Source organism: Triticum aestivum, chromosome 4B (genome assembly GCF_018294505.1).
Source record: "Triticum aestivum cultivar Chinese Spring chromosome 4B, IWGSC CS RefSeq v2.1, whole genome shotgun sequence".
Lineage (NCBI taxonomy): Eukaryota > Viridiplantae > Streptophyta > Magnoliopsida > Poales > Poaceae > Triticum > Triticum aestivum.
The window spans coordinates 474419563-474431142 of NC_057804.1; the positions used below are offsets into that span (position 1 = coordinate 474419563).

At 45.6% G+C, this 11580-nt stretch overlaps 1 protein-coding gene across 1 annotated transcript; it reads right to left on the reverse strand.

Moving 5' to 3' along the window:
* Positions 1-7131: 7131 nt before the first annotated feature.
* Positions 7132-10227, reverse strand: LOC123092792 (endo-1,4-beta-xylanase 5). The gene is made up of 5 exons (XM_044514619.1): positions 9950-10227; positions 9822-9853; positions 8716-9045; positions 8538-8639; positions 7132-8437 (listed from the first exon to the last, which is right to left on the reverse strand). Exons 1-5 carry the CDS (start codon positions 10047-10049, stop codon positions 7316-7318), a joined length of 1686 nt encoding a protein of 561 aa, XP_044370554.1. The 5' UTR covers positions 10050-10227; the 3' UTR covers positions 7132-7315.
* Positions 10228-11580: the final 1353 nt, after the last annotated feature.

An 11580-nucleotide genomic window follows, 5' to 3' on the forward strand; every position in this document is an offset into this window, starting at 1 on the left:
GTTTAGTTTATAAAAGAAAATTACCAAAAAAAGGAATTGAGTTTGTCTCATACGCTTCGTCTTTTTAATATCTTTCGTGAGAATGGTAGAAATGAAAATTGTGCTCAAGTGCTAGAAGAAGAATTACATAGAATGCTTGGTACTAGATCTTTGTGTGATGAGCATGATTGCAATGTTGTTAGTATGAATTCCTTGAATATCCATGATGCTAATGATATGCAAAGCCACAAGCTTGGGGAAGCTATGTTTGATGAATATGATATGTTTAGTCCCCCAAGTTTTGATGAGAATATTTATTATGATGAAAGCATGCCTCCTATTTATGATGATTATATTGATGAAAGTGGGTTTGGAAGAGTGTCGACTTTATTTAGTGATGATTCCACTATTTCGGAAGAGGTTTCAATTGATTATGAGAACAAAGTTGCTATCTATGATGATTATTATGATGACTTGTATGCTATTAAGAATAATGATAACCATGAAACTTGTCATCATGATTTTAGTTTTCAATTGTATTATGCCTCACATGATAATTATTTTGTTGAGTTTGCTCCCACTACTATTCATGAGAAGAAATTTGCTTATGTGGAGAGTAGTAAATTTTCTATGCTAGTAGATCATGAAAAGAATGATTTAGGTGCTGGTTATATTGTTGAATTCATTCATGATGCTACTGAAAATTATTATGAGGGAGGAATATATGCTTGTAGGAATTGCAATCATGTCAAGTTTCCTCTCTATGTGCTTAATTTTTTGAAGTTGTGCTTGTTTTGCCTTCCTATGCTTGTTGATTATTGTTCCCATAAGTTATTTGCTCACGAAATCCCTATGCATAGGAAGTGGGTTAGACTTAAATGTGCTAGTCATATGCTTCACGATGCTCCCGTTATGTTTCAATTCTTATCTTTTATGTGAGCATCATTGTCATCATCATGCCTAGCTAGAAAGGCATTAAAGAAAATCGCTTGTTGGGAGACAACCCAATACTTATCCTTACTGTTTTTGTGTGTACCACATGATTATACTAGTGTAGTAATCATGTTTTATAGCTTTTGTTTCAATAAAGTTCCAAGTAAGACCTTTAGGAGAGCTTACGGTGATAGTTGTGTTGATCCTGCTGGAAATCAAAAACTTTTTCACCCAGTAACTTAGTTTTGTTAATTCCCAGAAACGTGATTTTGATCTGATTCTTTTTTCTATGGATTGGTACACAAATTTCTTAGGACTTCCTAATTTGGTAGAATTGTTGTAGTTCTCGAAGTGTACGTTTGATACAGATTACTACAGACTGTTCTGTTTTTGACAGATTCTGCGTTCTATGTGTTGTTTGTTTATTTTGATGAATCTATGGCTAGTATTAAGTGGTATGAACCAAAGAGAAGTTGGAATACAGTAGATATTACACCAATATGAATTTATAATGAGTTTATTACAGTACATAAGTGGTGGTTTTATTTTCTTATACTAACGGGGCTTACGAGTTTTCTGTTGAGTTTTGTGTTGTGGAGTTTTCAAGTTTTGGGTAAAGATTCGATGGACTATGAAATAAGGAGGGGAAAGAGCCTAATCTTGGGGATGCCCAAGTCACCCCAAGATAATATTCAAGAATATCCAAGAGCCTAAGCTTGGGGATGCCCCGGATGGCATCCCCTCTTTCGTCTTCGTTCATCGGTAACTTTACTTGGAGCTATATTTTTATTCACCACATGATATGTGTTTGACTTGGGGCATCATTTTCTTTTGTTAGTATTTTCTGTTGTTTAGATTAACGTTTTGCATCTTTAGTTTCAATAAAAAAGTCAAGGATAGCCTTTGCCATGCTTATTTTGCTAGTATACATGTTCCTGTTTGAAAACAGAAAGTTTACCGCTGTTGTAAAAATTCCCTAAAAAAGTCAGAGCATGAGATAATGATGAAACCTTTTGCATAATGAGCTCTTACAAATTTACTACAGTGGGAATTTTATTTCATAATTGTTGGAGTTAGGGAAGTATGATGAATCTTGCATTATTTACAGACTATGCTGTTTTGACAGATTGCTGTTATGGTTGCATTGTTTGCATATGTTTGCTTGTTTAATGATTCTATTTGAGGATAGGAGTATTAAATATGCAGGGGCATTTAGTATTAAATGTTGAATAATAATTTTAATGATTTGTTACAGTAGAAAATGATAAGGTTTTGCATTGGTTTATACTAACCTATCTCATGAGTTCTTGTTGAGTTTGTTGTGGATGAAGCTTTTGAGAAATAGAGAAACCATGATATGAGAGGAATTAAGGAGACACAGAAGTTCAAGCTTGGGGATGCCCAAGGCACCCCAAGATAATATTTCAAGAAGTCTCAAGCATCTAAGCTTGGGGATGCTCCGGTGGGCATCCCACCTGTCTTCTCCAACAATTATCGGTTAGTATCGGTTGAGCCTAAGTTTTTGCTTATTCACATGAGTTGTGCTATCCTTGCAATGTCATTTTTTTGCTTGCTGCTTGAATAAGATACCAAGATCTGAAATTCTTTAATGTTAGAGAGTCTTCACATAGTTGCACAATTATTCGACTACTCATTGATCTCCACGTATATCTTTCGGAGTAGTTTGTCATTTGCTCTAGTGCATTACTTATATCTTTTAAAGCACGGCGGTGGTTATATTTTGTAGAAATTGCTAGTCTCTCATGCTTCACTTATATTATTTTGAGAGTCTTTTAGAACAGCATGGTATTTGCTATGGTTATAAAGTTGGTCCTAGAATGATGAGCATCCAAGTTGGGTATAATAAAAACTATCATAGAAAGTGAATTGGATGCTATGATCAACTTGATGCTTGATAATTGTTTTGAGATATGGAGGTAGTGATATTAAAGTCATGCTAGTTGGGTGATTATGGATTTAAAGAATGCTTGTGTTGAAGCTTGTGACTCCCGTAGCATGTATGTATGGTGAACCACTTTGTGATGAAGTTGGAGCACAATTTTATTTATTGATTGTCTTCCTTATGAGTGGCGGTCGGAGACGAGTGATGGTCTTTTCCTACCAATCTATCCCCCTAGGAGCATGTGCGTAGTACTTTGGTTTTTGATGACTTCTAAATTTTTGCAACAAGTATATGAGTTCTTTTGATTAATGTTGAGTCCATGGATTATACGCACCCTTTCACCCTTCCACCATTGCTAGCTTCTCTTGTACCATGCAACTTTCGCCGATACCATACACCCACCATACTCCTTCCTCAAAACAGCCACCATACCTACCTATTATGGCATTTCCGTAGCCATACCAAGATATATTGCCATGCAACTTTCCACCGTTACGTTCATATGACACGCATTACTTTTGTCATATTGCTCTTTGCATGATCATGTAGTTGACATCGTATTTGTGGCAAGGCCACCTTCATAATTTTCATACATGTCGCTCTTGATTCATTGCATATCCCGGTACACCGCCGGAGGCATATATATAGAGTCATATCTTGTTCTAGCTTTGAGTTGTAATTCTTGAGTTGTAAATCCATAAAAGTGTGATGATCTTCATTATTAGAGCATTGTCCTAGTGAGAAAAGGATGATGAAGACTATGATTCCCCCACAAGTCGGGATGAGACTTTGGACTTTACAAAAAAAAGAGAAAGGCCAAAAAAAAGAAGGCCAAAGAAAAAGAAAAAAAAAAGAAAGAAGAAAAAAAATAAAATGAGAGAAAAAGAGAGAAGGGACAATGCTACTATCTCTTTTTCCACACTTGTGCTTCAAAATAGCATCATGATCTTCATATAGTGAGTCTCATAAGTTGTCTTTTTCATACTAGTGGGAATTTTTCATTATAGAACTTGGCTTGTATATTCCTACAATGGGCTTCCTCAAATGCCCTAGGTCTTCGTGAGCAAGCAAGTTGGATGCACACCCACTTAGTTTCTTTTGTTGAGCTTTCATATATTTATAACTCTAGTGCATCCGTTGCATGGCAATCCCTACTCACTCACATTGATATCTATTAATGGGCATATCCATAGCCCATTGATACGCCTAGTTGATGTGAGACTATCTTCTCCTTTTTGACTTCTCCACAACCACCATTCTACTCCACATATAGTGCTATGTCCATGGCTCACGCTCATGTATTGCGTGAAAGTTGGAAAAGTTTGAGATTATTAAAGTATGAAATAATTGCTTGACTTTTCATCGGGGTTGTGCATGATTAAATACTTTGTGTGATGAAGATAGAGCAACAGCCAGACTATATTATTTTGTAGGGATAACTTTCTTTGGCCATGTTATTTTGAGAAGACATGATTACTTTGATTAGTATGCTTGAAGTATCACCATTTTAATGTTAATATGAACTTTTATTTTGTATTCATTTGGATCTGAACATTCATGCCACAATAAAGAAAATTACATTATAAATTATGCTAGGTAGCATTCCACATCAAAAATTCTGTTTTTATCATTTACCTACTCGAGGATGAGCAGGAATTAAGATTGGGGATGCTTGATACGTCTCCAACGTATCTATAATTTTTGATTGTTCCATGCTATTATATTACCCCTTTTGGATGTTTATGGGCTTTATTTTACATATTTATATCATTTTTGGGACTAACCTACTAACCGAAGGCCCAGCCCATATTGCTGTTTTATTGTCTGTTTCAGTATTTCAAAGAAAAGTAATATCAAACAGAGTCCAAACGGAATGAAACCTTCGGCAGCGTGATTTTTTGGAAGAATATGATCCTGGAGACTTGGAGTCCACGTCAGAAGATCCTCGAGGAGGCCACGAGATAGGAGGCCGCGCCCCCCTTACAGGGTGGTGGCCCCCTGTCTCGTGGGCCCCTCGAGCACCTCCCGACCGACTTCTTTCGCCTATATAAGCCTACGCACCCTAAAAACATCGAAAATCAAGATAGATCGGGAGTTCCATCGCCGCAAGCCTCTATAGCCACCAAAAACCTCTCGGGAGCCCGTTCCGGCACCCTGCCAGAGGGGGAATCCATCACCGGTGGCCATATTCATCATCCCGGCGCTCTCCATGACGAGGAGGGAGTAGTTCACCCTCGGGGCTGACGGTATGTACCAGTAGCTATGTGTTTGATCTCTCTCTCTCGTGTTATCTCTCGTGTTCCCTCTATGGCACGATCTTGATGTATCCCGAGCTTTGCCATTGTAGTTGGATCTTATGATGTTTCTCCCCCCTCTACTCTCTTGTGATGAATTGAGTTTCCCTCTTGAAGTTATCTTAACGGATTGAGTCTTTACTTTGAGAACACTTGATGTATGTCATGCCGTGTTTATCTGTGGTGACAATGGGATATCACGTGCCTCTTGATGTATGTTTTGGTGACCAACTTGCGGGTTCCGCCTATGAACGTATGCATAGGGGTTGGCACACGTTCTTGACTCTCCGGTAGAAACTTTGGGGCATTATTTGAAGTACTTTGTGTTGGTTGGATGAATCTGAGATTGTGTGATGCATATCGTATAATCATGCCCACGGATACTTGAGGTGACAATGGAGTATCTAGGTGACATTAGGGTTTTGGTTGATTTGTGTCTGAAGGTGTTATTCTAGTACGAACTCTTGAATAGATCGATCCGAAAGAATAACTTTGAGGTGGTTTCGTACCCTACCATAATCTCTACGTTTGTTCTTTGCTATTAGTGGCTTTGGAGTGACTCTTTGTTGCATGTTGAGGGATTGTTATATGATCTATCTATGTTATTATTGTTGAGAGAACTTGCACTAGTGAAAGTATGAACCCTAGGCCTTGTTTCCTATCATTGCAATACCGTTTACGCTCACTTTTATCATTACTTACCTTGCTGTTTTTATTATTTCAGATTACAAATATATTTATCTACCATCCATATTGCACTTGTATCACTATCTCTTCGCCGAACTAGTGCACCTATACAATTTACCATTGTATTGGGTGTGTTGGGGACACAAGAGACTCTTTGTTATTTGGTTGCAGGGTTGCTTGAGAGAGACCATCTTCATCCTACGCCTCCTACGGATTGATAAACCTTAGGTCATCCACTTGAGGGAAATTTGCTACTGTCCTACAAACCTGTGCACTTGCAGGCCCAACAACGTCTACAAGAAGAAGGTTGTGTAGTAGACATCAGCCTCGTGTGGCCTGAAAGCGGACACCGGACATAGAAGGCCTCGCCTGAATTCTAGCCGCACCCACCGCATTACTAGGCCTAGACTTATTCGGGTCAAGAGTTTGAACCGCCGAAGATGCCGCCCTTCCATAGAGTGAGATTGTTGGGGGAAGTTAACACAGCAAAAACTGACTGGTGAACTGAATCAATGCGTTCGAACATAGAACGTGATTGAGGAGGAATACCACCTGAAGAATGACCGGTGTCAAAGAAAAGGGGCTCACGAACCACAAAAGCATAAGATAGGTGATTGCTGGATCGGGAAACAACAGACCAACCCTCCTCCAAAGAACCAATGAAAGAACAGTAGTCTGCGAGCAGATCAAGGCCTTGAGATCCCAACAACAGGAAATCCGCACTGAAGAGATTGTTTGATATAATACCACCCCGAATGATTTCAAAACCAAGTTCTTTAGAAGAGACACAAAATTTGAATGCCCAATTGCGATACCTTGGAGAGGGTTGCAAAGCCACCAAAACAAGCTTGCAGAATAAGTCACACTGTGTCTTGATCGATGGTGATCTTGGACTTAGAGAATTTGAGGACCATGAAGAACGTCCTGACGTGCCTATCGGAATAATTGAGGGGGATCTAGTATTACCTACCGATATAGGCCTCAAAAGCCAAACTTGGTTCAAACCAACGATCGGAGAGCACCATATTGTGAGAAGAGACTACTGGCACGAGGACGTGGGAGCCGGAACCGGAGTAGTCACTGGCAAGGGTGTTAGTCACCGCGGCCTGCGGTGGAGGTCTAGGCGGAGGATGTTTGTGAATTACGTTTCGGCGAGGCACAATTTTCTCGAACGTGGAATATAATTTTACTTCTTGTGGAATTCTTTATGCAAAGTTGGTTGACAAGCATGCTTGTCTCTTATGATGACCATACATATAATTTCTGAACATATTGTCTAATGAATATGTGGTTGATTAGAAAAAACACACTAGCCGTGTACTAGACGAGGCGAGCTGTCACCATGTCATAATCATTTGTTTTGTTTTTTCGAAGACATAATCGTTTGCTCGAGTATATAGTTTAGTAACCACTACCCACAAGCGACGATATGTGTCATCGCAGGTAGAAGCCCGAAACAACAAGTGCGGGCAGTACAGCGTGCCACCGGCCACTCACATATACTACGACACAACCAGTGTCATATCTGAACGGTGATGTGCCTGGTCTCGTCCCCTGGGGACAGCGAGAAGGTGGCCTGCTTCGACGTGTTGCCGGCGTTCACGGTGACCACGTACTCGCCGAGGTAGCCGCTGAAGCTGTAGGCGCCGTGCACGTCCGTCGGCCCGGCGACCTGCCCCGTCTGCCACTCCTGCAGCAGGCGGTCGACGACGTCCCCGACGGGCAGGTTCTTGAGGTTCCAGTCCGTGAGGCACATCTGGTAGCACCCGTTCTCGTGCAGCGCCGTCCAGAGCATGACGCCGCTCACCGCCGGGTGCGCGTACGCCTCCCGCAGCACCTGCTCCAGGTACACGGCCTGCGTCTGCGCGTCGAACTTGTTGTTGATGTCGATCTCGGTGAACCAGATGGGCAGGTTGAGCGTGGCCAGCTTGTCGAGCACGGCCCTCATGTAGGGGATGTTGGGCTTGGAGAAGTGGCCCTCGAGGCCGATCCCCTCCAGCACGGCGCCGCCGGCCCGGAGGTCCTTGAGTCGGGCCACGTACGCGTCGACGGTCGAGGACACGTCGTCGCAGGTCTCCACCACGTTGTACTCGTTCATGAAGAGCGTGGCGAGCGGGTCGGCGTCCTGCGCCACGCTGAAGAACTCCATGGTGGCGTTGGGGCCCAGCCGCTGCTCGTAGAAGTTGAAGTGCAGCATCTCGTTGTTGACGTCCCAGTGCGCGAACTCGCCGCGGTAGCGGGTCATGAGGCTCTGGATGCGCGTGTTCACGGCGGAGCGGAGGTCGTCCGGCGACAGGCCCTTGACCCACCGGGGCGTGGCGTCCTGGTTCTCCCAGAAGATGTTGTGCCCGCGCACCATCACCCGGTGCGACCGCACGAACGCCAGCATCTGGTCCGGCACGTCGAACCGGAGCAGCCCCGACGCCGGCTCCGTCGAGTACCACTTGAGCTCGTCCTCGAACACCGCCGCGTTGAACCGGTCCACGAACCACTTCTGGTACGCGTCGTTGCCCAGGATGGTGGAGGCGATCGCCGACCCAAGCGGGAAGTCCTTAGCCGTCTGCTGCACGGACACCGACGCGCCGACCACCCGGGTGCCGTGCGGGTCGGCGACGTGGACGGTGGCCATCCTCTTCCTCCTCTGCTTCGGCCCAAAAACACGCATCAGATTACTCGCGCTCACTCAACTGCTACTCTACGTGGGAAGGTCAAGTTGGCACGTGACAACGACAAAACTGTACCTTCCGGATCGTATCTTTCTGGTGCATCGACCATTGATCCGTCGTGAACGGCTGGAGCGAGGCGCTCGCAGTGGTGATCTTCATCGGGGTCCTATCAGCATTCTGAAATGCAAAATCAACGAGGGGGTAAGAAATCAGGCAGCACGTTCAGCGTAAAGTTCTCGGATATCAGGTGCACCTGGAAGAAGATGACGGAGGTCTGAGTTGGCCAGTCGAGGACGAAGCCACCCTTGAGGAACGCCCAGCAGTCGCTCCTGGCGAGGACCGTCCCGATGCACCGTGTGCCGGAGTTGTCCGGGGCCAGCCTCGCGGTGATCAGAGCCGAGGGAGAGCCTTCCAGCTTCACCCAGCCTGAGAAGGTGTACATTGTGGACTTGTTGAGGTTGTAGACCACGAACGCCGGGGACAGGACGCCAGTCTCCGTCGTCTTGTACCCGTTCGGGTCGTCGCCGTTGCCGTACTTGAGAATCCCGCCGTTGTACTGCGCCGGCTCCGGGCGGCCTCTGCACTGAACGCCACGTACACCACACAGATTTAATCACCACTATTCCACGAGAGATGCATGGGAGTGAACTATGCTGCTCCAGTTTACTCGTCGTCAGAGCTACCATGCAGACGCACTGAAACTTCCATCAGTCCGCTGTATACGGACAGGACAGCGACAGCGTGACACGAGACTAAAGTTCAGCTAAGCGTAATTTATATACAACTAATAAGCAGTAAGAAGATCATTTGGTCGGCCTGAAAACGCATGTGAGCAGTAGGCGTGCGCTGTGCTTGCTTCCAAATAAGAGCATCGAGCAGACAGACTGAACCAACTCGTCATGATACTTGTAGCCATTTCAGAACATACCGTAGACTAATGCTTCAATTATGCGACGAAAAGTGTAGTATAACACTAGTTGTCATTTGTTTGTGTGTGATATTTTAGCAGGTTGGTGCGGGTGGGCTTGTGGTCTCCCAGCGCACACATGGGAACAAAACTGAAATAACTGAAGAAAACGTCAGGTGCACACTGTGGGAGGAAAGGAACGTTGGTGGTCCAGTGGATTTGGGCAGGCGTCGTCATTTCATTTCGCCCCTCATTCCCTTCCTAGTAGTTAGCTCTAACCCCATGGCATGAGCTCCCCAAGAGCAATGCCCGCGCTGCTAAACAATGCAAGAACAGTTGACAAAGACCAGCTCTGTCAAACTACTACACTCCCACCAAAGAAACTCGCAGCTACTACTGAAAACTACTTCGAGAAAGGAACGCAGAACAGAGGATCGTTCAGTAAGACTTACGTCCGTGTGGGCAGTGTAATCGTACCAACCATCTGCATACAAACAGAACATATAGTTCAGACAGTGTTACATGTAAGAGAGGCTGAAAGAGGAACACGAGCAAGTAAGAGAGACAGAACGAAACTGACCAGGAGGCACGGCGGCAACGAGCTCACTGCCGCAATGCACCATCCACCACACGAGAAACGCCACCGCATGGTTCAGAGCGAAGCTACCACGGCTCCTCATCTTGCACCAGCAAGCTAGCTAGCGCCGTGCTCTCCGTCCACCCAGCTTCTCCCGCTCAAACTAACAGCTCACACACTGCCTCGCAAGCTAGCTAGCAATGAGTGGATGCTGAAGAAGAATGTATGTATGAATGTGTGTACCAGCTACCGGTATGATCAGGGCAAGGAGAGCTACTCCTCCATCCAGGGCTATATATAGCCTCCCAGGTAGAAGACGGCCGAGGCGGGGCACTTCGGCGCACCGTCGCTTGTGCGCGCCCGGGTGGCCGCTCTCCCCTCCCCGCACCTGGCGGGCCGCCATTGGCCAGCAGCGGGTCACGGGCCGCCGGCCGTGGGCGCCCACCACGTCGGTACGCGCGGAGGAAGCGGTGCGTGCGCGCCTTCCTTCCTTCCCCGGTCTGAGTGCCCTTGTGGTGCTCTCCAGCGCCGGGCCTAGCCAGCATGCCCTGTTCGCCCAGTGGGTTGGTTCACATGCGCGCGGTAAGATCATATCACAGGTCTGCCTGTGAGCAACCCCCGCCTCGTTCCGGTGTCTCGTACCGGTCCCGTCCGTGCCCGGCGCCACGGGAGGGAATTGTACCGCTGCGACAGTGCTGGACTGGAACTTTCTCATGTCGTTTCGTTCTTCCGTTGCGTCGGGTTTCACGGCCCGTGCGCGGGTTAAATTCTAGTGGTGGCGGTGTGGTGAGTTCACGGTCGCGGACGGGTTGTCACGTCTGTCGTGCTGCGTGGTGCCGTGTCCGGGAGTCGGGCGAGTTAATAGCGCTAGGATTGTTGCACTGTAGTCGTCCGGAGTTCATCGTTCGTGATGATAGGGGATCGCGTTCCCTGCAGGGCACAGCTAGGGGCGACGTTGCATTAACTAACCAGCAGCAAGCATGTGACGCAATGGAGATGGAAAGCAACACGTGACACGCCCGTCTAAGGAAGGGAAGCTGACCATTTAGTGCTCTAGATAGCAGCCAGTTGGTGGTTAGAGGTGGTTTATTACGAATTTACATTTGACAACATTGGTATTCTGCCACAGCCAATACTTTTATTTGGAAAAAAAGGGCAAGTAGCCGGTAAAACAAAAGCCTACTGTCCCGGCATAAGATTACACAAATAAGTTGCACCCGCCAATCCCTAATTTGCCTCGCATCGGATTTTGGCCATAATTATAGTAGACGTAGCAAACTCATTGTTGAAGATTCTTGTATTTTGCTCGTTCCACAACTCATAAGACAAAAACATCGTAACAGAAACCATAGCCTTACGACAGACAAAGCCACCAACGACCCCTGGCGAACCACAAAGATTTGACATCCTCAAACCCATGCCAAGCATTCCGGTGTAATCCTTCTAGTTGAAGTCAGCCGCACACTATACACCACACCCTAGTGAAGAATCTGCATTGGAAGAGGAGATGTGGCACTAATCCAGAACTAGGTTGCATAGCGGACAATTGCCACAATTTGGCCAACCATGTTTAGCTAGGCAGTCGTCCGTCCAAACTCAATTCTGAGGATCAATAAGGCAAAGAACTTGCGCTT

Bases quoted from the DNA above. Each gene is read 5' to 3' on its own strand.
- LOC123092792 (XM_044514619.1), bottom strand. From the start codon at position 10,049: ATGAGGAGCCGTGGTAGCTTCGCTCTGAACCATGCGGTGGCGTTTCTC. The intron at 8,640-8,715 runs GTGCACCTGATA...TTTGCATTTCAG, and splicing joins CCTCCGTCATCTTCTTCCAG to AATGCTGATAGGACCCCGAT. The intron at 8,438-8,537 runs GTACAGTTTTGT...GGGCCGAAGCAG, and splicing joins AGAAAGATACGATCCGGAAG to AGGAGGAAGAGGATGGCCAC.